This window comes from Bison bison, unplaced genomic scaffold (genome assembly GCF_000754665.1).
Source record: "Bison bison bison isolate TAMUID 2011002044 unplaced genomic scaffold, Bison_UMD1.0 scf7180017864213, whole genome shotgun sequence".
NCBI classification, from domain to species: Eukaryota; Metazoa; Chordata; class Mammalia; order Artiodactyla; family Bovidae; genus Bison; species Bison bison.
This window is the reverse complement of record NW_011494785.1, coordinates 5,739,911-5,756,446: the sequence shown is the minus strand read 5'-3', so window position 1 is coordinate 5,756,446 and position 16,536 is coordinate 5,739,911. Positions and strand designations below refer to the sequence as shown.

Sequence of the window (16,536 nt, the reverse complement as noted above, 5' to 3'; positions counted from 1 at the left end):
ATTATTTTTCTGGGCTCCAAAATCACTGCAGATGGTGACTGCAGCCATGAAATTAAAAGACACTTACTCCTTGGAAGGAAAGTTATGACCAACCTAGATAGCATATTCAAAAGCATAGATATCACTTTGCCAACAAAGGTCTGTCTAGTCAAGGCTATGGTTTTTCCAGTGGTCATGTATGGATGTGAGAGTTGGACTGTGAAGAAGGCTGAGCGCCGAAGAATTGATGCTTTTGAACTGTGGTGTTAGAGAAGACTCTTGAGAGTCCCTTGGACTGCAAGGAGATCCAACCAGTCCATTCTGAAGGAGATCAGCCCTGGGATTTCTTTGGAAGGAATGATGCTGAAGCTGAAACTGCAGTACTTTGGCCACCTCATGCGAAGAGTTGACTCATTGGAAAAGATTCTGATGCTGGGAGGGATTGGGGGCAGGAGAAGGGAACGACAGAGGATGAGATGGCTGGATGGCATCACTGACTCGATGGACGTGAGTCTGAGTGAATTCCGGGAGTTGGTAATGGACAGGGAGGCCTGGCGTGCTGCAATTCCTGGGGTCGCAAAGAGTCGGACACGACTGAGCGACTGAACTGAACTGAAGACATTTTTCATTTGCACCAACAATTTTATTGATTATGTATTCTCCATTTTGTGTCATTATTTTCTGCTATTTTTCAGGCAACATCATTATTCCATCTTCCCAAAACTTTATCATTTTGAGCAAAGAACTGTTTCAGGTGCCTTTTACAGCCTTCCAGGGAAGTGAAATTTTTTTCCTTTAAGAGAATTTTGTAAAGACCAAAACAAATGGAAATCCAAGGGTACAATGTCTGGTGAATACGGAGGATGAATCAGAACTTCTCAGCCAAGCTGTAACAGTTTTGCCTGGTCATCAAAGAAACATGCAGCCTTGCCTTATCCTGATAGAAAACTATGAGTTTTCTGTTGACTAATTCTGCATGCTTTTCGTTGAGTGCTGCTTTCAGTTGGACTAACTGGGAGCCATACTTGTTGGAATTAATCATTTGGTTTTCCAGAAGGAGCTCGTAACAGAGGACTCCCTTACGATCCCACCACATACACAACATCACCTTCTTTGGATGAAGACCTGCCTTGGTGTAGTGCTGAGACTCCCAATTGGCACTTGTAAATATTTCCTTCTCTGTTCTCACTGTGTTCATCCGTTCCCTTCCCCACTTTGGTGAGCATCTTTATGACCATTACTTTAACTCTTTATCAAATAAATTTTTCTGAGGTTTTATTCTCCTATTTGGAACATATTCTTCTGTGTCTTCATTTCGCTAGACCCTCTGTGTCGGTTTCTATGCAGCAGATGAAGAACCACCTCCCAGTCCTAAAGGCGGAACCTCACAAAGGAGGCCAGCCTTTGTGTTCAGCCCTGCTCAGCTCTGCCATCTCTCAACCCCCTGTGGTGCTTATCCAGACGGTCTGATGGATTTTAGTAAGTCCCAGTAGTTGAGAACATGCAAAGACCTGTCAGTTTCCCTACCTCAGCACCTAGATTCAGCAGGTCAGGGTGAGTAAAACTGTGTGATGGTGGCAAGAGGTGCGAACCCCAGCGACAAAACAAGCCAGTCGGGCAGTGAGGCACTGTGTGCTGGACCCAGTCCATGATGCTGTGCTGTGTATGCGAAAGAGTGTATGCAAACAAGTGTGGAAGAGGCTACACGAGTGCATTAAAGACACTGAGGGTTCTGGAATCACCATCAAGGTCAGAATGCAGGGAGCCTATTATGAATCAGAAGGCAGTAACTAGGGAAGCGAGGGGTCATCACATGATAAGGCCAGATGCAGCCCAGCCGAGAAGGCAGGAAGGAATCCAGAACGAGGGCAAGGACACTGCAGGGCAGGCCCCGGGGCCCCCCGCCCCCACCCCTGGCCCGGCAGAGCGCTCCTACCTTCCACGGCCTTGACCCTCTCCTCCAGCTCCCGCTTCCTCTCCTCCTTCAGCAGCTGCTCCTGCTCCTTCTTCTGCACCGCGAGAAGGATCTGGCGCTCCTCCTCCTCCTCCCGGTGCTTCTGTTTCTCTAGCCTGCTGAGCACAGGGGTCTCCTGCGAGGGGCCAAGAAGCTCGGTCAACACGTAATAAAGCAAAACCAGGCCTTTGCTCTGAGTGCAGAGTCCACATTTTCTATCCCACACGCAGCATTAGATAGCTGGATGACTTCTGCCTTAAATGCAAGTTCATCTTGTCATCTGTGCAATCAATGAATGAGTACAGACACACACTCACAAGACACAATGGGGAATGAACAGGAGGGAGCTGGGCCCGACGGTCACGCAACTGGTCGTCTCTGGGAGACAACCTTCTGGAGAGGAGGCACCAATCCCCCCTAAGTAAGGAAGAAAGGGGGAGACAGCACAGACAACTTCAGTCATCTGCACGCCTCAGAAACGCCGAACTTCTGTACTTTACTAATCAAGCAATTTAAAAAAAGGAGGGTTCGGTGGGAAGGGCCACCATTTTGCCTTAAGGAATAGAAAAGAGATGAAGTGACAGCACAGAAATGCACCTGCCTAAGAAATTCAAGGAACGAAAAGACAAACCAGGACCACCACCACCAATTGTTCCTCAAGTCTTACTCTGGGTGTTTCCAACAGCGCTAGTTCTGAACCATCTGTAGCCCACAAAACTCAAGCTAGGGCTGAAATCATTATGTTCAATTTCTTCCCTGGACTTCTGTGCTGATGCGTAAGCCACAACTTTTTCTTTTTTAAAATTATTATTGAAGAGGTAATAATTGTTACCTGTAATAACAGAGAATGCCTATAAGATGCACAGATACAGAAAGAGGAATCGGGTGTCTGCAAAGGGAAAACGCACATTACACTAGCAAGAAACATCAATTATTCCAAGTCAGGTGAAACTAAGTCAGGAATGTTTTTCTTTTCAGTAGAAAGAATACCTAAGAATTTTCTACATAAATATCTTTATTCTGTAGAAATTACACAAGTGGTCTTGACGTGGAGAGAAAAAGATGATGGCAGACTGCCATCCAAATGCAAAGTGTTAGTCACTCAGTCATGTCCGACTCCTTGCGACCTCATGGACTGTAGCCCACCAGGCTCCTCTGTCCATGGGATTTTCCAGGCAAGAATACTAGAATGGATTGCCATGACCTGCTCCAGGGTGTCTTCCTGACCCAGAGATCAAACCCAGGTCTCCTGCACTGCAGGCAGACTCTTTACTGTCTGAGCCACCAGGGAAGGACATACATATGTATGCCATACGTACAAAATCATCATTAAACACAGAAACCAATCTGATTGAAGTTTTTTACTTTTTAATGGTCCTTAAAACGAGTTTCAATTATCATTTGACTCAGAAATAGAAAGTGCTCTTCCCTAGATAACAGACCTTCTGAAAGTCATTTTTAACTGTTCAAATTCTGAGCCTGACTTTAAAAGAGCTGGCTAACAAATAAGGTAAAAATCTTTCAGAGTAAAAGAGGAGAGATGAGAATTTTTTAAAACTTAACTACTTTTACTGTACACATGATACTGTAGTTAGTCGCCCAAATAGAATTAAACAAAGTTACTTGACTTCTAGATCCTATAACCAGAATGGGCGGTCCACACTGGGTTTGAATGAGCCAGATGCGCTTTCAGAAATGGGGCTGCTGCAGGAATCTCATGGACAAGCCACCCACTGACAGGGAAGCACCTTCGCACCCTCTGCCCCTTCATCCCACCACAGGTCTCTAATCACACCCACTGTGGCAACATCTGTCCCTTGCTGAGAGGTCGTGTGGCGATGCTATTAACAAAGCAAAGCAGACCAAACCTCTCCTCTGCTCAGCTCAACAAGGATCCATGGATGGGGTGGCGGACAGGCAGGGGACAGGTGAACACACGCCTGGCAGGCGGAACTACTTCCTTCAAAAAAAGTGCTGCATTTTCTACACATCAGACCCACTGAAAAGGCAGAGAAAAGCAAGTGCTAACCACACAGTGAGGACAGCATGAACGTGTCCTCCCCTGCACAAAGACATGTTACAGACGACAAGCGTCTCAGCGACAACAGTAACCTGGTAAACAAACAAGACAGGTGCCTCCCGCCCAAAGTCAGTGCAAGGAGAAGAAAAGGCGAAAATAGATCATCATGCACATCCTAAGACTATATAATTTTTTCCAACACGTACAACAGGGTATTATTCTTAATAAGGAAAGATATCTAAAGCAATTAACAGCTGTTGCTGTTCAGTTGCTAAGTCTTGTCTGACTTTGTGACCACCAAAAAAATGCAACATGAGTACAAAATTCACAGAAGGTAAATAAAACACATCCATGATCCTAAGAAAAAACAAAATAGAATATGCACTCACAGCACTGTAAAAGATGAAAAAAGTGGCATGTCTGCAAAGACGTGGTAGCACAGATGGCTCACAGTGCTGGGGCCACAGGTCTTCCAAAGGACAAGTGAGACACGTGTCAGGAGCCCTGGGCAGAGCAGCGACACCGTGGGACTTCATCTCACAGTCAGACAGCCGGGCAAGTGTTTCTGGGTACGTTACAGTCAACAGTATTTAAAACATCGAAAAACTGTGAATATCCTATAGGTTTAAAATAGGTAAATTACATAACTACTATATAGTCATTAAAATTGTTTTTCTGAGGAATATTTAATGAAATATGAAAAGGCTCATGACATTAAATGAAAACCGGGTCACAAGACGAAAGGCAGTATGATCCCAGGTTTCCAATAAACGCACAGAGAAAAGGCCTGAAGCAAACACAGGAAGCTGTACACAGGGAACCTTGTTACTGTGCCTCCTGCACTTTTTACACTCAGTCTTTCGTTTTCTACAAGAGTGTAGAAATTATTTAGGACACAGAACAACCCCTTCCCAAATAAGCTGGGGAAATCATCCAGTATTACATGTTCTACAATGATCTAATTTTTATTAACTTTTTTAATAGAGATCACATAGTAGTGGGAGTAAAATCTAAAATTCAAATGTTAAAAGTACCAAGAGGTTGCTATCATGTATAGATTTTACAGTGAGGCATTAAAATTGACTTTAAATAGATTAAGACATTTTGCTAAAATGGAAACAGGAATTTTTAAATTTTTTGTACGAGTATAGCTGATTTACAACGTTGCCTTAGTTTCTGCTGTACAGCAAAGTGAATTAGTTACTGTTGTCATTTGGTAGCTAAGTCATGTCTGACTCTTTGGGACCCTATGGACTGTAGCCCTCCAAGCTGCTCTGTCCTCCGCCATCTCCTGAAGTTTGCTAAAATTCATGTCCATTTAGGTGATGACACTATCCCACCATCTCATCCCCTGATGCTTCCTCCTTTTGACTTCAGTCAGTTATACATATACACACATCCACACTTCAGTCTAGACTCCATTCCTATACAGGTCACTACAAACCACTGAATAGAGTTCCCTGTGCTATACACTAGGTTCCTATTAACTATCTTTTATATATTAAAGCAAAAAATTTAAAACTTAAGAAAATCATAAATGCCAAGGACTGCTGCAAAATCAGAGATTATGCATCATTTAGAAACACACATAAAGACACTGAGGTGAAATTCACACAAAATGAACAACTGTCAGTGCACAGCTGAGGGGTGCTCAGCATACTCACAGCACCTGGCAACCACCATCTGGTTGACCACAGAGCACCCTCAACACCGGAGACAAAGCCCTGACCTCCATCCCAGCCACGCCGCCCCCTCACGCTCCAGCCCCTGGCGACCATCAAGTGATTCTCTTTCTGTGGATCTATTTATTCTGGACATTTTACACAAATGGAATTATACAATTTTTTGTCTAGTTCAGTTCAGTCACTCAGTCGTGTCCGACTCTTTGTGACCCCATGAATCACAGCATGCCAGGCCTCCCTGTCCATCACCAACTCCCAGAGTTCACTCAAATTCATGTCCATCGAGTCGGTGATGCCATCCAGCCATCTCATCCTCCGTCGTCCCCTTTTCTCCTGCCCCTAATCCCTCCCAGCATCAGGGTCTTTTCCAATGAGTCAACTCTTCACATGAGGTGGTTTGTCTAGTTAGTTGTTTTTAAAATACATTAATATTTATACTAAGCACGTAAGAAGTAATAACTTACTAGGATGATTTGAGAGAATAGCATTGAAACACGTATATCACCATATGTGAAATAGATGACCAGTCCAAGTTTGATGCATGAAACAGGGCACTCAAAGCCGGTGCACCGGGATGACCCAGAGGGATGGGATGGGGAGGGGGTGGGAAGGGGGTTTGGGACAGGGGGACACATGTACACCTGTGGCTGATTCATGTCAATGTATGGCAAAAAACACCACAATATTGTAAAGTAATTAGCCTCCAATTAAAATAAATTAATAAAAATAATAATTTAGTCACCTGATATTAGAGTATCGTGAAAAAGCAAACTTGTAAGCTCAATCGCATACAAATAATTCTATTAAAAAATGAGCCAAGGATCTGAACAGACATTTTTCCAAGAAAGACACACAGATGGTTAGCAGACACATGAAAAGAGGCTCAACATCATTAATCATCAGAGAAATGCAAATCAAAACCTCACACCTGTTAGAATGGCCATGATGGGTATCAACAAAATGACAAGAGATGGCAAGTGCTGACAAGGACATGGCAAAAAGGGAATTCTTGTGCACTGTTGGTGGGAATGTAAACTAGTACAGACACTATGGAAAAAGAGCACAGAGGTTCCTTGAAAAATAAAAAACAGAATTTGATCACATGACCCAGCATTTTTATTCCTGCCTATCTTTCCAAAGAAAGTAAAAGCGCAGCCTGAACAGGAACACAACTCCCAGGGTCACTGAAGCACGACAGCCAAAACTCAGACGTAACCTAATGTCCATCGGTGGGTGGAGGAACGGAGGAGAGGCGGCGTATGTACAAGGGTATATTACTCAGTCACAAACAGGAAAATGCTGCCACGCGTGACTACATGGATGACATGAGGGCATTATGCTAAGTGAGATTAAGTCAGAGAAAAGCAAATACTGTATCAACTCACCTACATGTAGAGTCTAAAAACACTGAACTCAAGATACAGATGACAGACAGGGGTGGGCAAAATGAGTGAAGGCAGTCAGCAGTACAGACATCCATTTATAAAATAAATAACTCCTGGGGATGAGATGGGCTTCCCTGATAGCTCAGAATCCACCTATAATGTAGGAAACCCCGGTTCAATTCCTGGGTCGGAAAGATCCCCTGGAGAAGGGATAGGCTACCCGCTCCAGTATTCTTGTGGCTCAACTGGTAAAGAATCTGCCTGCAATGAGGGAGACATGGGTTCAATCCCTGGGTTGGGAAGATCCCCTGGAGAAGGGAAAAGTGATGAGATGTGCAACATGGTGACCACAGTCAATAATACTGTGTTGTATGTAAACAGAGAGTAGATTTTTAAAGTTACTCATCACAAGAAAAAACTCCATGTGAGGTGACAGATATTAACTAGACCTCCTGGTGATCATTTTGCAAGGTATGCAATTATCAAATCATTATGTTGTACACTCAAAACTAACGTTACACACCAATTACACCTCAAACAAAAAAAAAAAGTCTGCAATTCCAAGAGCTCAACAACAACAAAACTCAGAGCAGAGTGCCCACAAAGGCTGAGAACAAGAAGCAAGGTCCAGGACCTACCTGTGTAACATGCTCCTGACCACCCCTGCTCACGGGGGCCCTTCTGTCCATTTTAATCCCTGCCTGTCCCCCAACCTGCCTTCCCCAGGCTCCCCCACCTCAGGTTGCTGGCTGCAAACACTTCTGCTCAGTGAGACACCACTTTGCCTCACACTTCCTATGCCTATTCTCTTTCACTATAATTAATGTTTTATAAATTCAGTAGTTCCCATTTGATGTGAATTCTCAAACAGTATCATTTTATATAAATTGCATCATACATATTTAGGAAAAAACATGTATGAAATGCACCAAGAGTGTTTTAAATTTCCATGCAACTTTCTAGGCAGTGTGCTACCCCATGGAAGGGACAAGACTGATGACCTGAAGTTACTTGCGGCAGGCAGTCTTTTAAACTGTCAACAGTTTAATTGTTCAAACTTCAATGGTTTAAAGAACCAGTAAAGTTAATAAAAAAATATACATATATATATGTTAATAGCAGTTAAAAAAATATCTTCACTATTTGCACTGCAACATTTTTTCTTCCAAAGGGGGTATGAAACAGCGCTTAGAAATCCTCAACAATACAAACAGAATCTGGCTGAAGCTCAGCCCAGAACTCCCCATCCACCCACCCCCCACCCCCACCCCCACTCAACTCCAGCAGCACAAGGAGGACCCGAACTCCCTGGCCACAGGTGTGCCCAGAGCCTCCTGACAAAAAAAAAGCACTGGAACAGAGTTTCAGAGGTCAGCACAGTGACCCTTTGCTGGTATTTCCCCCGGAGTCATAATCAAGACTTTCTGGGGCAAGAAGACTGGACTCCTGGGAGACCAGAAAACCTGCCAATAAGGCTTTAAAGACCTAAAGATTTTTTCGGCTATTTAAACAGAAGCACAAAACTCATGCCACACCAGAGGCTTTCTTCAACATACTCAGTACTGTAACAGACATCAAGAACCTCTTCAATATCAAGAAGAGCGGAATAAACAAACAACACTGCAAGGAAGAGCCAAAACCTTGAGTGTTTAAAGCTAAGCTTTTGCTGGCAGCCAATGAAGAACCTTCCTGTCTGTCTGTATTCAGGTTACTGTGCAAGCTGAGATGTAAAACAGGACATTTAGGGCTCAGCCCAGGGCAGTGAGCAGAGATGGGAACGAGCTTTCAAACTGTCCAGGTAAACAGACAGCGGGAGCCCATCCAGGCCAATGAGGCAGAAAACCAGTTGAGAACTATGGCTGGACAGCTGACTGAGGCCACTCCAAAGCCAGGGACCCAAAGGAAGAGGAGACCTGGGAGATCAGGCAGTTAGGCAGAAGAGAACCCTGCACGGGACCGAAGAGACTTGTTCGTATACCTCCAACACCAATGTATTTACGAGCTGAAGAAAAAAAGAGGATGAGTCCAAATACACTGTAAACACAGAAATTCATGAAGGAGCATTTCCCTCTTCAGGGCTCAAGCCAGACAGACAACCGGCTGTGACATCAATGACTACAAGGCCGGGGGGTCCACACTGGCACAGGCCATCAGACACAGCCTGCAGAAGTGTTTTCTGACCACGCACTGCCTCAAAAGCCAGTGGAACATCTGTGCTAGGAGTCAAGGGGCTGAAAACCAGAGCAAGTCTGGAGTAGAGGAGGGTGCCCCTCACTCCTGCCCCACACTCTCCTAGTTAAACACCCTCAGCTTCCCCCCTCCCGTGCAGTCCAGGTCTCTCAGACCTCTTAGCAAATGGAAACAGCCGTTTAAACTCATTGACTGCTCTAAACTACTTGACAGACAGACCAGAGGGCTCCAGCGCGGGCTCCCAGCAGGCTCCACTCCTTGCAATCTTGCTGGTGCACTTCATGGAACTGACATTTACATCACTGAGCAAGGAGTGAATTTAAATTCATCCAGAATGGGGCTCTAAGATACCTGTATGTCAATGGTAGCCAAGCCAATTCTTTCTTCATTTTATAACTATTTGGAAATTATCATTTCTTAAAGTTTTAGTGAATAAATCTGAATAGTTCTGGAGCCTCTGATGGGATCCCTGTGTGAAAACTCCCCTAATTACTGGTCTGCTAAGCTTCTTTGCTGCATAATGCCGATTCTGATTTTTGTGCATAATCACCCCATTTAACTAAAGCTTGCATATTTAAAGTACTGGACAACTTTCAAAATATCAAATCTGTTATTCGATCCTTTAGTTTCTAATGTCTTGAAAATTGCACTTAAGATTTAAGTTCCTCTCTCGCAAAGAATCAACTCCTGATATTTTCTGTATCAAAACCACTTGTTTTATGCTTGTAAATTTTTCCCCTTAACTCCCTAATCTAAAGTCTTTTCAGTTAAAAAGGCAGAAATTACAAAAGAGTTTAAGCAGGTTAGGAACATGCCTTACAGATGATTCAAGGTGCTGTCATTAATCATACAATCTCTATTTAGTTACTCTAAGAAAACTAGATTCCATATCTCGAGTCCTGGACAAAAATGGTCACAGTGGGCTGTGGACGACAAGATCCAAGAGGAATCATCATTACCAGGACAAAGAACACCAATGAGGAGACGCTCAATGAAAACGCAATTCCTGAAGCCCTGAAGTCAGACCTTCTACGATTCACCCCAAAGCACTGATCTGCTCAATAGTTACACATATCACCGAACGCACAGCGTATCACTGTCACTGTATCTGTGCTGCAGCAGGAACTCGTAACACTTTCTCCCCAGGTTTCAGGGCAGCACTGGCATTCTTATGTTTTCTGTTAACAACCATTAAGAATCTGAAGCATCAATTTTATCGAAACTGGATGGTTATCAGGCATTGACCACAGAACAGGCACGCCACAGAGTCACCTGGAGGTTACGGTGACAAGGAAGACGTGGCTCATGACCTGGAGCTGCCTCCACAACTCCAGATGAAACTTAGGATGAGCAGACACCTTGTGGGGGAAACCTCAGGCTAAGACAGTCCAGGGAGAGCACACAGAAACAACTCCAGAAGGGCTTCTGAGAGCCTTGGAACAGGCAAGAGCAGACGGGATGCACGGGAAGAGGCCAGGACTGGAGTGCCGGGAGGTTAGAGGAGGAACTGAGGGAGCAAGAAGGACAACCCTCAGACAGGTCTGAACTCTGAGAGGGAGACCACCAGATGAGTTTTCTAAAAGGGGGAAAGCAGCAGCAGCATATGCACAAGGAGAGGTATGCAAAGAGCGCTCTGCCGAGACACACCTGGGGTCCAGGAACCATGAGGGTGGGGAGCATGAGGGCTAAACCCCAGGACCCACAGTAAGCAAAGTAGAGGCTCGAGGTCCTACTCTTGGGGCCCGGAGGAAAGCAGGCCTGCTCAGCAGAGCGAGGGGCCGAGCATGTCTCTGAGGAAGGTACCCTGCCCAGAGCAGCTTCACACTACGTGGGCCCGTGTGCGCACCTTCTGGGCGATCATGCTGCAGATCTCAGGCAGGAAGTCCTCGCTGAGCAGTTTGTAGAGCTGGCGCTCTCGTACAGAGGTCCTCTCCCGGAAACTCTCGGTGACCTGTCTCCACTCCTGCTCAGTCTGGCACAGGAGCCACCAGGAGCCTTGCCCTGGTCCCTGGGACCCTAGAAGAGAAAGTCATGGTCAGGAAATAGGCCCCACGGATCTCCTTCTCCTCTCTGCCCTCAGGTTCACTGGCACCCTGGGTTACCCTTTAAGGCTGATAATGTATACTTCAGATGTTCTGGCTACTCTCCTGTTCACAGCTAAGAGCTATGAAGGCAATACAAACACAACTATGGTGACCTTCAGACTCTAATAACGTAGAAATGTTCCGATGCATCTGCTTTTCTACATAAATGTCTTTGAGCTTCAGGAGTGTTCCTTGTTACATTGAGATACTGTAAATTGCTTTTTCTCCTCAAATGTTTGTATTGTATTACAGATTGCATAAAAAGTCTACATAAGAACACAGTACACATCCTTATGTTGTAAAGTATTTCACGTTAAAAGAAGGCTCTTGACAAGCTTTGCATTCATCCCAATGTTAGGAGCCTATTACACTGGGCCTGGGAAGCAGCTCAATTGAAGTGACCTGGTCCTGATCTCGAGGGATTTTAAGGAGAGATGGACACAGGGAGACAATGTGTGAGGGGCAAGGAGGCTGGTGGGAAGACTACTGCAACGGTCCCAGCAGTCTGCACCAGACTCTGGAAGGTGACGTAAGCCCTCCAACCCCTACGAAGGCTGTTACCGTTTCTTGTCTGCAACTCAGATGCTGAGGAGTTCTCTTCCTGCTTGTCACTAGAACAAAGGAAAGCGGTCACCATTAAAACAAAAACACGGCCAAAATTTTCTGTGCTTCCCTAGAAGGAAGGAACACTGGCTTCCTATTAATACCAGAAGTGTTTGTGTGTGTGTTTGCATGTAATGCACATTGGCTTACTATTAATACTAGGAGAGAGAAAATGTGTGTGCGTATAAGGCACAATGCCTTACTATTAGTATCAGAAAAGAGAGAGTGTGTGTGTATAAGGCACAGCGGCTTACTATTAACACCAGGAGAGAATGTGTGTGTGTCTCTGACACGTCAGCAGAGCAAGGTCAGGAACATGGAGGCGGGCAAGTTGGCACAGAGAGGGGGAGGACAACACACAGGAATACGGCACCACTGCCCAGGAACGGAGGAGCTCAGTGTCGACACTGAAAGGCCAAGGAAAGGGCTTGCTACCCGACCGAGGGCTGCACTGAGCAGCAGACTGTTGAACTAACCCCCACAGCAGGTTGAAGTGAGCAACACAGGTTCTGAGGTTGCCCACCCCCGCTCAAGGCATGCCGCCTTGACCTCAGCAAAGTCAACGAAATTCCCTGGAAAACGGGACCGTTAATGATATAAGATACAAACACACTCAGCGTTACGTGACCAATAGTGCTGTCTCCCTAGACCATGAAGGGCATGCTCTGGATGTTCTAGCCCTGTACAGCCTCCTGGAAGAATGGCAATGCCCCGCATCGTTGCTGCCGACAAAGGCAGCCACAGGCCGCACTCACCCACTAGGCTGAAGCGTGGCTGGTGTGACTGAGGAACTGAACTTTAAACTTTATTTATTAAAAAAAAAAAAAAACATTAAAAATTATTTTAGGGACTGAACTTTCTCTTCATTTATTTTCCCCCTTCTACATATATCTTACTGTGTTTCTTTTTCATCATTCTTTAAAAAAAAAAACAACTTTTAACTGAGGTATAGTTTCAGGTGTACAACAAACGCAGTGAGCACAATTTTTAAAGATTACACTCCATATACAGTTATTATAAAACACTGGCACATCTCTGTGACATACTCATTTCTACCTCTGTCCCCTAGCTCACCCCTCCCCCTTCTGTTTCCCCACTGCTCATTCCCAGTTTGTTCTCTGTATCTGCTTTGTTACATTCACTAGTTTTACTTTTTAGATTTCACAAAATTTTATTTAATTTAAAAATACTTCAATACTGCACTGGATTCAGAACGCTACAGAATAAAGTCACCAGCAGAGGGCAGCACAGGAGCACTGGGCTTGTGAGGTGAGGACACTCCTCTGTGGCTTTCTGATTCTGGGGCTCAAGGGAACCAAAGATGAATGTACAAAACAGCTTGCTGGATTTACATGGACGTGTAGGCTGCTAACAAAACCCAGAAACTGATGTCTTGTGTATAAAACACAATGACAGGACTATTTCTCACAAATTCTGGTGGGAGGAAAGCTTGCATTCTATGGTCAAAATTTCAGAAAAGTTGGAACACTGATTGTTAAAACAAAAAAACCAAATTCTGATTGACTGATTCATAATCAGATCCCTAAAAACATTTATTAGCAGTTAATAAGCAACACAGTGAAATCTGGTCCACTTCAGGCATTTAGCTTCTTATTTAAGCAGTTCTAACAATAAGGAATGATACTAAAGCTGAAACTCCAGTACTTTGGCCACCTCATGCGAAGAGTTGACTCACTGGAAAAGACTGATGCTGGGAGGGATTGGGGGCAGGAGGAGAGGGGGACGACAGAGGATGAGATGGCTGGATGCCATCACTGACTCGATGGACGTAGGTCTGAGTGAATTCCGGGAGTTGGTGATGGACAGGGAGGCCTGGCATGCTGCGATTCATGGGGTCGCAAAGAGTCGGACACGACTGAGCAACTGAAGTGAACTGAACAATAAACCAGAGAACAAGGAAGCAGTTTGCCCTGTGTTATTAGAATTTTTAAGACTGTGACTTAACTTCCGTAAGTGAATAATTACATATCTGATCCTTAAGTAAAAGGTATCAAAGTATTTTTACACAGTACAGGTCAGACCCTCAAAACTCTTATATTGAGATTCACATGGTGGATAGTCCCAAAAGACAACGACATACTAAAATAAAATTTCCTGGGACTTCCCTAATGGTCCAGTGCTCAAGATTCTGAGCTTCCACTGCAGGAGATCCCTGGTTGGGAAACTAAAATCCTGCCTGCATGAAGCACACTGTGGCCAAACAATTAAAATTTTCCCAAAATATAACAATCTTTTTCTTTGCTAAAATTAAATACCAAATAAACACTTAAAAACGTTTAAGGTCTCATCTTAACAAAATGAGTTCTAAACACAATAAAGCACAGTTAAGTACCGAAGTCTTCTTACCAGGAAAGAACGCCTAGACTCGCAGTATTAACTCACTCCACCTCCTGTGTGGAAATCGGGGGCAAAGGGGTCTGAAGGGCGCTTCCTGTGAGCAGGTGCCTTCCACTGCCAGAGCCCCCACTGCCCAGGGGGAGGGCTCCCAGACAGCTGGTAACTTGAGAGGGGCCGGGGCCGGGAACCCCAAGGACTCCAGTGCACACCCACGTCCTCCCCGAGACACAGAGAGCAAGCACGGAGCGAGCCCTTCCAGCATAAGGGTTTGGGTTAGGGACCTTCACACACTAAGATTTTCTCACCTCATGAAAGTTTCCTCCTGTAGTTTTTTCCGTTTTGGGGGTCTTCCTCTTCTTTTACCTGTTTTCCCAGGAACACTTGAGACATTTTTTTGTCCTTCACTTTCCCTAAGAAATAGTACATTAAACAGAAATGTCAGTCGTCTGGCCACAAGGTTACTAAATAGGACAAAGGCAGCAGTTACAGGGACAGGACAGGGCAACCTCACGTCTTCCGTTATTATTAATAAAACGTGGAACCAAGGAAATGGACGTCTCCCACACGAACATCTGGGCTGGTAAAGAATCTACCTGCAATGCGGGAGACTGGGTTTGATCCCTGGGTTGGGAAGGGAAAGGCTACCCACTCCAGTATCCTGGCCTGGAGAATTCCATGGACTGTACAGTCCATGGGGCCACAGAGACATGACTAAGAGACCTTCACTTTTCAGGCTTCCCTAACAGCAAAGGGCCCAGCAACCTGAAGTGCGGGGAAGATGGCAGCACAGCTCGGGGACGCTGCCCGAGGCCTCTTTCTTGCCAAGACCCCAGGAAGGATGGGGTTCTCCAGAACCCACTCTGCCACAGGGAAGGCCCAGGGCGCACTGGTGCTGCCAAGAACTGGCCCCAGCATCAGCCCAGGGAGCAGGGCTGGAGAGCGAGTCCTCTGTGCTTCTGTGTGGCGCGCCTCCTCACAGGCATGCTGCGACATGCGCTCCCTCCTCCACAAGAGAAGCTAAACTGTGCAGGGGAATTCGGAGGCACTGGGCGTTAACGACGGTGGCGACGGCAACACGACCTCCAGGAAGGTACCTGCTCAGAGCGAGCTCTCCATGGGACCCCCCTTGTGCCGGGTCCTCCTTGTACATTCGCGTTCCGTAAAAATACCAGTAGAGGGCCCCCGAGCTGTCCTCGCCCAGCGGCTCCACGCGGAGACTGTCTGCATCCAGGCCCTGCGCAGGTCAGGGAAAGAGGTTTGGGCAACAACAGAAAACGGAAACAAGGATTTGAAATATATTCTCACAGATCCCTCACATTACAATGGCCAAACACCTGGGGTAATTCTCATTCTGGGTCCAGACATATCGGACCAGGATAAGGCTCCTGCTCCAAGAATAGGATGTGGAAATATTTTAAACCCTCCCCATCACTGCCCCCGTGTTGCCAAAAACAGAGAAAGCCACAAGAATTCTGATGAACTTGTGACACATCTGGCTTGGAACCACACGAGGAGAGACAAGCCCCACAGGAGAGTCAGTGCTGTGGCAGCCTCAACCCACACGATGCTGGCCCACCAGCCGGCCCAGCCCAGCGCTCCCCACTGACCAGCATCACCTCACTGCCGCCCCTGGTGACTGAGACCAAGGCCTTGGTGAAGGCCGGGCTGAGCTGGGCTACAGATCTCACCACAGTTCCCACCCAAGCCCACAGGCACCCCCGACCTCCCAGTGAGGGCAGGATCAGGTGAGGGAGAGGTGGCCAGAGCCCCGCCCAGCACACTTCTGCCGCGTGCATGCAGCGTGTGGTGGGAATGGGGTCAAGTCCTTGGGAGGTGTCATAAATCTTAATTATGCCAAGTCAAATTTCAGATCTCAGGAAATAACATTCAGTGACTAATGTAACCCTAATTCTGGCTGATGACAGAGCGGACGGGAGCCTACGACTGTTCCCATGGCAGCAGGGACCCGGGATATGGAAAGGGGAACACACCAAAGCGGCCAGCACAACCCAGAGCCGGCTTCCCTGAACCGCAGCTCCAGGGAGGATGCCTGTCAGTCACGCACCTTGAGGAGGTCGAAGACGTCGTCTGCGTCCAGCCGGTAGTCACAAAGGCGGTGGAGAATCTCCACTCGGGTGCGCAGGGGCAGGTCCTGGAAGCTGGCCTCCCGCAGAGGGTTGGGCTTCCCCTCCTCCAGCTCCCAGCGGTAGTTGATGATGTCCTCCAGGTAGCTGTGGAAGGTCTGAGGCCTAGCCAGTGGCCCAGACACAAAGGTGTGTGA

The 16,536-nt window shown here is 46.2% G+C and overlaps 1 protein-coding gene across 1 annotated transcript in view; it reads right to left on the bottom strand.

Annotated features, from left to right (window-relative positions):
• CECR2 (cat eye syndrome chromosome region, candidate 2) overlaps positions 1-16,536 on the bottom strand; it is a 45,397-nt gene that overhangs the window by 13,898 nt on the left and 14,963 nt on the right. The window contains exons 3-8 of the mRNA XM_010845057.1: positions 16,321-16,504; positions 15,350-15,489; positions 14,561-14,665; positions 11,856-11,905; positions 11,057-11,226; positions 1,916-2,069 (exon numbers count right to left, since the gene is read on the bottom strand). Of these exons, the coding sequence (XP_010843359.1) occupies positions 1,916-2,069; positions 11,057-11,226; positions 11,856-11,905; positions 14,561-14,665; positions 15,350-15,489; positions 16,321-16,504 (803 nt within the window). The remainder of the gene's footprint in view (positions 1-1,915; positions 2,070-11,056; positions 11,227-11,855; positions 11,906-14,560; positions 14,666-15,349; positions 15,490-16,320; positions 16,505-16,536) is intronic.